The sequence below is a fragment of the Apus apus genome, chromosome 1, assembly GCF_020740795.1.
Source record: "Apus apus isolate bApuApu2 chromosome 1, bApuApu2.pri.cur, whole genome shotgun sequence".
NCBI lineage: Eukaryota > Metazoa > Chordata > Aves > Apodiformes > Apodidae > Apus > Apus apus.
Window position 1 is genome coordinate 201,919,034 of NC_067282.1, and position 11,653 is coordinate 201,930,686.

At 42.3% G+C, this 11,653-nt stretch overlaps 1 protein-coding gene across 1 annotated transcript in view; it reads right to left on the reverse strand.

Moving 5' to 3' along the window:
* ITIH2 (inter-alpha-trypsin inhibitor heavy chain 2) overlaps nt 1-11,126 on the reverse strand; it is a 30,294-nt gene extending 19,168 nt beyond the window's left edge. Inside the window, exons 1-6 of the mRNA XM_051637519.1 lie at nt 10,942-11,126; nt 9,295-9,369; nt 3,594-3,629; nt 2,683-2,855; nt 1,338-1,442; nt 829-991 (exon numbers count right to left, since the gene is read on the reverse strand). Of these exons, the coding sequence (XP_051493479.1) occupies nt 829-991; nt 1,338-1,442; nt 2,683-2,855; nt 3,594-3,629; nt 9,295-9,369; nt 10,942-11,025 (636 nt within the window). The 5' untranslated portion in view covers nt 11,026-11,126. The remainder of the gene's footprint in view (nt 1-828; nt 992-1,337; nt 1,443-2,682; nt 2,856-3,593; nt 3,630-9,294; nt 9,370-10,941) is intronic.
* Between the last annotated feature and the right edge of the window lie 527 nt (nt 11,127-11,653).

Here is an 11,653-nt window from a genome sequence, read left to right on the forward strand (position 1 = left end):
CCCTTTAGGTTGGGTGAACAAGGTGATTTGGAAAATAAAGGTTTTATCCCATCAGCCTGAGATAAGGGCTTTTTTCTGGTTGTGTTTCTGCATAGTTACTGAGACTACTAAAAGACAGGACCTGGCATCCTTTTCAGTAAGATTAACTCAGGCCTTTGGGCAGCTTGAAGCAGGTCACAACCTGCACCAAGGAAATGTGAGCAACAAACTTTCATACACAGCTTGTGCTGAAGCCGTGGAAAGCTGAGGACAATATTTCTGAAACAGAAACTTGAGAATGGCCAGATGGAAATGTCTGTCTAGCTCTGTGTCCTGTATCTGTTGATGGATGACAGAGGTGTCATCCGTTCCTTGAGTATGTTTAAGAAAGAAAGAAAGAATAAGACAATCTTCTGGCAGCAGTTGTGGATGGGCTGTCATTCAGACAACATCTACTCTCATAGGACACTATCTTATGAAGTTGGGATCCTTATGAAGAGCACTGTTCCAAAAAATCCACAAATATACTTTGTTTTCCTCCAGTCAAGGCAAGTTTACACAAGGGTATATATAGGCTAAAGCTTGTTTGCCCAAGTGATTCTGACATGAGTCAGTCCCAATTCAGGAGATGCCCAACTGTGTTAGCACAAGAGGAGGCAGGACACATTCATTCCTCACATGTAACTCCAGATTTGAAGTGCCTCATGCTGATCTACACAGTGACCTTGAAGTTATTTGTACTGAACTATAGATGAAATATCCTATTGTGGGGCTCAGAGGAACCTTGGCTGGTTTCTCCATGAGGATTCACCTGTGGGGTGCTGCCTACACACACCAGCTCTACTTTACCTCCATGTGCTTTGCCAGGCGTCCTGGCTTCACAGAGATGATGTGCTCATAGGAGCTCAGTTTCCTTCGAATCATTTCATGGTAATGAAGTTCAAATTGGATCCTTGTCCCTGGGGGCACATTCACTTCAGTTTTGAAGTTTTCCATATCCAAGGCGTTGCTCCTAAAAAGTCAGCTGTGGGGTTATTTTGAGAAAATGCAAGGAGAAAAAGAGCTTCTTTGCATTTTGGTTTAGAGTTAAGTGTTTGCTGGGTCTTATTCTAGCTGTGGCCTGTAGCAGGGAACTGCAGCTCTCTGTTAGCACAGTATATTTTATCAAGCTGAAAGCAGGAACTCAAGCCAAGTCTTTGGCAATTAAATATCAGAGTTGCTGTAATTAAGCAAAACCTGCCTCTTGGACTCATTTTCATTTCCAGGATTCTCCCTCCTCTAGCCCTTCCTGGGATGGGTCATCTCAGTTCTCCTGTGAATAAGTTCAGTACAACAACCATATGCCAAAGTTTTTATACCTTACTATTCCAGCAGCTTTGCCTTTGGCTTTTGCTTGAGAGTACATTTTCCTGGCTTCAGATTTCTCACGAATTTTGCTGGTAAATGTTATACCATTGACATCCCTAGGAGAGAGAAGCATAGTCAGTTTACAAAAGAAACAACTTCACAGTCAACAACTGTTTCTTCTATTTAGAAAAACATCAGTGAAATCTAATCTGGTGGGAAATAAAATAATAAGGCTCTTGTTTAACCCCAAGGTGATCAAGTCTGGTTTCCACTAGATCTGTATCTTTTTCCTTGCCTGTTCTTTCATTTCAAGTAGTCAGCAGTCTTGTACTCTGAGGAGGGTCTGCTCTCCTCCACCTCCTTCACACTTTCCTGTCCTTTGAGCAGGGCAGGCCCACAACTCATGTTATGGCTGTTTTGGAACAAGGATCAGGAAGTGTCTGCTGACCAGCAAGCTGGCTGCTGCCTCTCTGAATGGGCACTGAACCAGCCTAGTTTCATTCTGTTCAGTGAGGTCTCTAATTTGGGTCTCTTTCTCTCCTTTGATCTGGTGCCATCTTGCACAAGACAGGTGAGACCTTTGCCTATTTGACACTTTTGTCCTTTTGTCAAATGTTGTTGATGTTGGCCAATGGCCCAATAATCACTGGAGAAGGGGAAATGGACCAACAGACAGTATGACCCCACCAGGAGTACTGTGTCCAGTTCTGGAGCCCTCAACATAAGAAAGATATGGAACTCTTGGAGCAAATCCAGAGGAAGGCCATGAAGATAATCAGAGGGCTGGAGCACCTCTCCTATGAAGACAGGCTGAGAGAGTTGGGGTTGTTCAGCCTGGAGAACAGAAGGCTCCAGGGAGACCTCATAGCAGCCTTCCAATACCTGAAGGGACTACAGGAAAGCTGGGGAGGGATTTTTACAAGGGCTTGTAGTGAGAGGACAAGGGGCAATGGATCAAAACTGGAAGAGGGGAGATTTAGGTTAGACATTTGGAGGAAATTCCTTAATGTGAGGGTGGGGAGACATTGGAACAAGTTGCCCAGGGAAGCCGTGGAAGCCCCATCCCTGGAAATGTTCAAGGCCAGGTTGGATGGGGCTCTGAGCAAACAGATCTAGTGGAAGGTGTCCCTGCCCATACAGGTAGGTTGGACCTAGAAGATCTTTAAGGTCCTTTCCATCCCCAACCATTCCATGATGACATGAGCCTTTTTTCTTTGAGACAGCCTGCTAAAATCACACTGGAACCAGACAATAACGACATGTTTTGCTTCAAAAAATACCTCTCTCCCACCAGTTTCTGCCACCACATTCACTGACACTACCAGAGTACAAGGCTGATACCTTCCCACTACTTACATAGTAAAATTGTCAATAAAAGCTCCTTTGGGAACTTGTACATCAAACACTATGTGCTGGGACCGTTTGGCATTATTCACCATTTTGGCTTGGATCATTGTGTTGGCCAACCGTGATGTGATTGTGGATTGAACTTTGTAGCTGTAAAGACCTATCTTGTCATCGTCTTCCACCTGTAATTGACAAAATTGCTCTATAAATTTGGGGCACAGCTGGAAAATGTGCCCTAGAGGACAATATCAACCCCTTTTATAGTCTCAGTGCCTTTTTTTCCAACTACTGTTCATTACAATATGGCAGCCAGATGGGCCGTGAGCTCAAGTTCAAGACACCTCCACAAATTACCTGGTAATTGTTTCAGGATACTCCTGTGAATATAGTTTATTATAACATTTCATCTGAAAGGGGGAATTGACTAAGCTGGAAGGTTTTCCTTTCTTCTGACCATGCAAGCAGTTCTTGGAATGACTCAGTTGGTGTAATCCAGCATGGAAGGGTACATGGTAATCTTCAACATCATATACTGAGGAGGAGAGAGCTTGAATTTTCAATAAAGGTCCTAAATAAAGGAGACCTGAAGCACTGGTTACTGGTCTAGTCTTGTAAAGGGTTAAACCATGGCAATGGGAGAACAGTATTAAGATATATTAAGATATTGCATTTGTCTAATCAAGCTTGATGCTTATTCCTCCATATTTGCCATACCCTTCTCCCTTCAAGAGCAGTTGTACAAACAGCATTGTGCAAACAGTGCTCTGGTTAAAGAAAATAGGTTAATAGCCAACCAGCAGTAAAAACAAGGAACTGAGCAAACAAAAGGATTGATTTCCAAAAAAATAGTTAACTAGAAAATCACTTTGTCAGGTTTTTTTTGTGGTTTTTTTTTTTTACAGAGGAATTAAAAAACTCACCAGATCTCCAACATACCCCCAGTCAGACGTGCTTCGCTGGAAAAGAAAAAGGAGAATGTATTTCAGCAAATGGAAGAACACAGGTTGAGGCTGTTTCAAAACAGGGATCAGAGAGTGGCAACATCTAAAAGCTGCTTTCCAAGATGATCAGAAATAGTTTGAGTTCTCAGGCGTAGTGTGCATATTCATTTTTTTCTTATTTGACATAGTTATGCATGGGATGTTGGAGCATGGGATCTCCCAGCTGTGACTTAGAGGGTATCAAAACCAGAAGGACAGCTCTCTTCTTCTCTCGTGTTTATTATAGAGAACATTCTCTTCTAGAACAAAAACACTCTTTCTGAGAGCAATACATGCTAGCAAAAAGTCATGCTCAGAAACCCTAGCTCTTAACACAAAAATTCTCTTTTCATTTTTCTAGGGAAAGTGGAAAAACCTCAAACCCCAGACTTTTAAATATAATTTTGTTTTAATTTATATTATAGAATAAATATTACTGTATTATATGCAGTATGTCTGTACAAAAGCCCCTATTGTGCAACCAATATTACATTTATATTCTTTTATATATGTGAAGTTAGTTATGTATGCACTGCTTAGAAGAGGTGAAACTGCTCATTAATGGTTGTTTTTCTCCCTTGCCCTATGAATATTTCCATTTTGAAATTTCTGTAACGAGGTGGTGACATTTTATGACCACTGGAATAATTCCATTTAATTCCCTAAAATTTAAACTACTGGGCTGGGATTTGGCTCACCTAGTTCTAGGGGGAGATGCAATTGCTTAATGCAGGTATCTGCTTGGGTGTTGTCATCACAACTAGGCAAGCTCAGCTCTTTACAGTCGATGGAGTGTTGCCTTTGATCTGGCAATAGGTGCTCCCCTTTGTCTGAATGAGTCTTGCCCCTAAGCCAAGCTGACTGAACTGATTTGAAGACTGGGCACCTAGTACTGCTGCAGGTGTCCCAGGGTACCAGCCTGGCCTTCAGCTGGGGCTCCAGGAGATCATGAGGCTTCTGTAGGTCTTGTGTGATATCTGACACCCAGTAAGATGTCTCAGACACTGCTAGATCTGTACATGCAGGCAACTGAACGGAGCCATTCAATTCCACTGATGACGAGCAGGAACTTAAGGAGACTATTTCAGATAGGAAGAATTATTAAAATGTACCAGAAGATACCAATCTCATCTCAGATTTCATTCACACTCGAATCCAGGAGGACCCAGAATCACAGAATGTGATCACGAAAACTGCATTAGTCACATGGTGCATATTAGGAAGAAGTTCTTTACTGTGAGGGTGGTGGAAGCACTAGCACAGGTTGCCCAGAGAGGTGGTGAAGGCTCCATCACTGGAAACATTCGAGGTCAGGCTTGACAAGGCTCTGAGCAACCTGATCTGTTTAGAAAGGTTTTTGTGCACTGCAGGGGGGGCTGGACTAAATGACCTTTAAAGTTCCCTTCCAAGCCCACACATTCTATGAGTCTATGATAAGGCTTGCTACACATCACTAAGTTTATTTGAAGTTAATTAAAATACTGTTACTAGGGAAATCTTAGGCTACATAAAAGATAATACCTGTCACAGGAAGATAATTTCAAGAATCCTTTAAAGCCAGATTGACAGATTGCAGAATTTCTGCCTGCATGAGAACAAATGTGGATTTTTGTTTACTAGCTGTACAGGCTTCACCTGAAACAACCAGACTGGGATTTCAGGATCTGGGAGTTCACTGGCTCTTTAGAGACCCTCTGCAAAGCCTGATGGGCTGGTCATTGCATAGTCCATCCTGACACCCCACAGATGTCACTGTGCAGTGAACTGGACCCTTCACATCTGACAAAGAACAAGACTGTGAAGAATCACCAGCATAAATTAAGACTAATAAACCTTGACTGAAACAAACATAATTTTGAAAAGATGAAGACCAAGACCTTAGCACAGAAGGGATTTGCTTTATTGTGGTACTTCTCCAGTTCTCAGGATTGCTTAGGGTTCCCAACTCCCTTTACAAATGGTTATAAAGCTTTCAAGATGCCCAGGTTTCCTTCCTGTCTGTTTTTGTGAGGGTGGAGGAGAAGGGGGAGGTGCTGATGAGGACAGGAATTTATTACTTGCACATACAATGACTCCCACTGTTGTTGTCAGAGATCAGATATGGGGTAGGCCAACTATCTCCTTAGGATCTCTAGGGTTGCAGGGGACAGCCACTCCAACAGGTCAGGAGGACACAATTGTAGACAATTATCATTCAGGTCTGAGTGCTGGTGTGGTTACTGGGAACGTGGGCTTTTTAGGGACTTCTGTGGCACATGGGACTCATTCTGTTTCTGGCATGAGGATTCATGGATGATCCTTGCCTTTGAACCACATCCAGATCTCCTGATGACCACACTGCACAGAAACACTATCATGTGCAATGATAGTGTTGACCATCTAACATGTGGTTAATTGCTGATTAGTGTGGAGACAAATGCATCAAAAACTGTTTTAAGTATCTGATCTTGATAGATGGTGGGCCCTCTGTTCAAGTACTGAGACTTATCTTCTCCTGACATCTGTACAAGTTATGGATACTTAGCTTTCCATAATGATCTTTGTTCAAATCACTGTGCATGATTACTGTGACTACTACACAGTCTGCCATCAAGATACTGGATACTTCATCCTAACTAGTATCCAGGGCTGCTGACCCTGACTCCTCCTTTCCTGTCTGTGGAAGAAGAAGCCATGGTGTCTAAGGGAGAAATGCACTGCAAGAGGTAATCCACTACAAGGGATTGCAGGTTTTCAGCCATCTCTGGGATGCCTGGCTTGCCATAGCTTTCAACTTGCAGTCCACAGGCTGCTCCTGAGGTGTGACTCAGTAAAACAAGGAAAGCAATTTAGAGAGTTATGCTGCATTTGAAGGAAATTACTTTTCCACTGGGTCATGACAATTCCTAGGCAAGGTCATAAGAATCTGTAAATTAAGGAAAAGGTTGAAAAGCAGATGTCCAGCATGAGAAACTAGGAGGAAGAGATCTACCTGGCATGTTCTCCCAGTTCTTTGAGGTGCTGTTTCCTCAAGGTTTCACTTGTTTTCACGTCAGCCACTTCTAAGGAGCTTCTAACATGCTGCAGTTTCATTGCAGCCTCTTCAGACTCCTTTTGGGGATGATGACCCTTACTGTGAGGTGCAAGAATTTCAAACCAAGGCCTTGGCAGAGTTTGTCGCCGCAGTGCTGAAGGTGAGTCCTGGTCTTTCTGGTCACATTTATACCCTAGAAGCTCTAGGAGTTCTCCAGCCCTCTAGATTCTACCCTCTCTCTCCTTCCATGTTTCCTTCCTGTGTTGTTTCTCATGAAGAAGAAACCAGGAAGGTGGGACAGTAAGGAAACAGCTGTGACCTCATCTAGCTCTGAACAGTTAGAAATCAGGACCAGGACTGGAGGACATGCTACAGAACATCCTGCCTTGAAGTCTAGACATGAGCTCCGTTATCTGTCTCCAAACCAGAGATAACAGCAGTGCACCATCACATGGAGATCCACAAGGTTACCTGCATTCCAGGCCATGAGGTGCTCAGTTTCTGTGGTCACGAGGACCATTCACATACCTGAGACACAATATTTTTGGAATTACTCAGGAGCAAATGTTTATCACCAGAATACCTGATCTGGACATAGAAAACAATTATTTCTATCTAGAGCTAATCAGGAGAGTCTGCAGGGAAGTTCTGTTGTCTTGTTGCCAATGGGCTAGTGACCTCACTGTAGGGAAACATAGCTCTAAAACAATAATTTGGAAAACAGCCCACCTCTAGTGATTAACAATAAATAACTCTGTGCCTGCTCTTGGCTAAGGGCTGCTGTCTCAAGATGTTTTCAGTAGTTCAGTTTAAACTAATGTATTAATTTTTATTGTGACTCAACTAACACAAAGATAGGTCATCCTGTAGCTGAGATCTTAGTTCTACTGGTTTGCAAAGACTCATTTGACAGGTAAAGGATGGGAAATAATATGTGGGACCATAAGGAATAACTTGTATAATAAAACCACTGGTAGAACTGCAAATGACTGCATGCAGATGTCTGTATCACTGTATCCATCCAGAAAGTCAGAGAACAGAAGCAGCAGAATGCATGTGGTACTAATGCAGACATGTTGGAAAGAAATGATGTCCTGAAGAAATGCAGCTAGAGAGGATTTCTGCTTAGATCATGGTTAAATTAAATTAAATTAAATAATTAAATTCTAGCTCTAGAAGCCCCAACACAAGAAGAATGTGGACCTGTTGGAGCATGTCCAGAGGAGGGCCACAAAAATGATCAAAGGGCTGGAGCACCTCTCTGATGAAGACAGGCTGAGGGAGCTGGGGTTGTTCAGCCTAAAGAAGAGAAGATTCCAGGGGGACCTCATAGCCACCTTCCAATACCTGAAGGGCCCTATAAGAAGGCTGGGGAAGAGCTGTTCACTGGGGCATCTAACGATAGGACAAGGGGTGATGGTTTTAAGCTAGATAAGGATAGATTAAGTTGGACATGAGGAAAAAGTTCTTTAATATGAGGGTGGTGGATCACTGGAACAGGTTGCTCAGAGAGGTGGTGGAGGCCCCATCCCTGATTCAAGATCAAGCTTGATGGGGCTCTGAGCAACCTGGTCTAGTTGGAGTTGTACCTGCTTATTGTAGGGGGACTTGACTAGATGACCTTTAAAGGTCCCTTCCAAGCCAAGACATTCTATAATTCTATGATTCTGTGATTCTGTGATATTATTTATGTACTGCTCTGGGAAATATGAGCAGGCTTGATTCATATTTATGCTAATATCTTCCACCTTTCTGGCAGTGTAATGGGGATTTAGGTGTCAGTAAGTTACAGTTACACTCTATGTGAGGTCTCTTTCAAAATACTTTAGGATAAAGAAGAACCATGTTTGTCTGGGCTTAACTAATGATGCTGGGAAATCCAGCTGTACTGAAAAGGATCTTTCGTTTTCACTATACTGAACTAGATCAAAAAAGGCAGCACTAGAGCTTAGGTGGATGATAAGGTCCACCCTGATCATAATTTCTTTCATTCAGTGCAATAGAAATTAATACCTTAAACCAACTGATTTAATTATTATTATTGTTAATTACTACTTAGTAAAACACAAGAAAGCTCCTAGAATGCTGCTTTAAACTCCTCTGTTTCAGAAGCTGACTGAATTCAATAATCTGCAACCCACCAACCTGCTGGAAACAAATTTTCTTCCCTAGTCTCAGCCTCCACCAGCTCATTACCCATGTGGCACTGTGCTGCACCCTCTTGACCTGAGTTAAATGTGAATGAATGGACTACCTGCAGGACTGAAAGGTTTCAGCCTACATTGCCAATGTCCAACATGCTTTTCTACTTCCTCATGGAAAAGCCTCACCAGTATCAATGGGATGATTCCCACAGACAAAGTCAGACAGACAAGTACCTCCATTGTTTAGCATCTGTATGATGCTCCTTAGGAGCTCAGATAGGGAACAAGGCCTTTTCGTGCTAGGTCCTACATAAAGGATAGTAGTAGGTCTTGTCTCAGCAAGAGATGTGGAGGTCTCAGTGCATATAAGGACCTGCTGGTGCCACCTGGTTGCACACTCACAACTTTGTCATGGAACAAGTCAACTGGAGAGAACTCCCAGGCATCTTACGTCCCTCTTCTTGAAGCATTTCTGGTACTGTACCTGGTACCTGCCATTTCTCGTCTTGGAGCTTGAAGGAAATCCATCGATTTCTACATCAATCAGGTTTTCCACTTCCTAGAGAAGAAAGAGGAAGAGAAAAAAGACATGTTGCTGCTGCCTTACTGTTTGATTTATGACTTCACTCATTATTGATTAGCACTCTAATAGAGTTGCAGAGAGAATTTACCTCCCTTAGGTCCAAATGAGGAGCAATGGTGTAAACCACTGGAGACCAAAATGCTGCCTCTTCACACTTTTAGTTTCCCTCCCTGGCCAACTAGCTCTAGACACTCTTTTGATATCATGGCCTTTACTATAATTTTGCAGCCTTTTCTTCTGAAACAAGGAGTAACATTTAACTCACTGAAATGACCATAAAGAGCAAGAGTCAGACTGTCATCAGGATGGGTCCAGCCATGGTAACTACAGCATTTCAGATACTGGTCTGACTTAAACCAGCAAGTTCAGAGAATTCTGCTCAAACTAGTTTAAATTTTCTTCATTTTTTTTTACTAATATACCTGAGAATCAAATTGTTCCATGAAAGAAAATGTCTTTTCCAAGTGCAAACTGCACTGATTCAATTAGAAGCATGGTTCTTACACCACAGCAGTACTCTATACTTTGTTAGAAGTTTAATATGTGGAAATAAAGAAGTTTAAGTTCAAGAGTTGCTCTCCAACTGGTATGATAGCATGCACACAGAGATTTGCACAAAATTAACTTAAATTGCTTAAGCACATTGATGTTAAACTGATATGGCATCTATGATTAGAAAGGACCTTAAGTCTGGAATATTTTTCCAGGGAATTACAAACTCAGGACAAAAATCTCACTGTGTCATGACAAGTGCTGTAAGAAGAAAAAAAAAGAGGATGTCTCTGCTCACTAATTATTTTTGCTAATCTTCCAAAGGAAAAGAAAGCTTCACATCATCCCTACAAACTTCACAAAATATTGCAATACACACTGCAGTGTGGAAATGGATGTAGACACCCAAACTTAAGCTCACCTGAGTCCAGGTGTTTAAATTTGGACTCAGCTTCAGAGTCAAACTTATAACTATACTTCTTTTCTTCATTGTATTACCTGAAGAAATTACAAGCTCTTCTGTAAATTACCTCATCCTTCTGCTGTGGAATGTAGAGTCAATAGGATCTTAACTCCATCTTTCAATCCCCCTTACAAAAACCTGAGTCCATATGGAGATTTGCTGGAGTTCATAGTGGTCCAGAGAGGAGACCCCATCCAGAAAGATATCTAGGTGCTCTGCCTCTGATATTCCAGGGATACAGTTTATAAAATACTCTGAAGTTCTGAGCAAAGAAGCCCACTTGAATGTTTAAAGGTTAAAACCACTAGAAAAGGCAAAGATGAGGTAAAAATATGAACCCTGCTTGAAAAAACACTTGGAGTTATGCCCTTACCATCCCAACTTTAGTAATATAAAGAAAGTAACCCACAAATGACAGGTGAAAACCGACTGTCGGAACAATCCCATTTACAGCTAAAAGCAGAAGAGAATTCATGAGATATAAGCAGAGCTATGAAGCAATGACCCAGTCCTGCTCCCACCAATGTCAGCTGTATCTTCAACGTTGACTTCAGCAAGGAAGGGAGACCTAAGCCCTGCCTTCCAATACTCACATCTGGGATTTCGTCGATAACGAGATCAAAGCTTCCTACTCCAGAAATGAGGAACAAAGCCAGAAAGCAGATCAGAGGCTTCATTTTCTTCCTGCTTGTCTCCTGAGAACAGTCCACATAGGTGCTAGACACAGGATCTTCCCTTCTCTGAGGCAAGTTCAAGGAAACAGCTCACTGTTATGCAGTATTTTTGAGCAAAGTTTTGAAACGCTGACTTTGTTTAGGCTGTAGGTAAATATTTGCCTTGCAACGCAGGCCTGAGCTGCCATGCCTGAGCAAGGGTTATCCAAATAGTGTCTTCACTCACCTCTGCCTTCGATAACAGCTTAGGCTTGGATAGGCTCATATCTTGCTTTTGTAGCTTCCCGTGATGTTTGACTAATTTCCTGCTAGGCACAGACCTTGGAGTATCCGAAGCTTTGAAAGATCAAAGCAAGAACTCCTTCTTAACTTGTTTGTTTATAGTAAATGAGGTGCAGACTGGTTCTCAGAGGCACCACCACTGCTGCTCTAAAATCCATCCCATCCCACCCAGTTCTCTCACAGTGGTTGGCAGAGACCTTTGGGCTGGATCATGACCCACACACATTCCCTTTTTCCACTCTGGCTGGGAAAGGATCCTATCTGGTGGTGGGGTAGTTCTAGTTTTTCAAAATTAGCCATGTGAAAACTTCTGATGATATATTCAGATGCACATCGTACAACTCCTGAG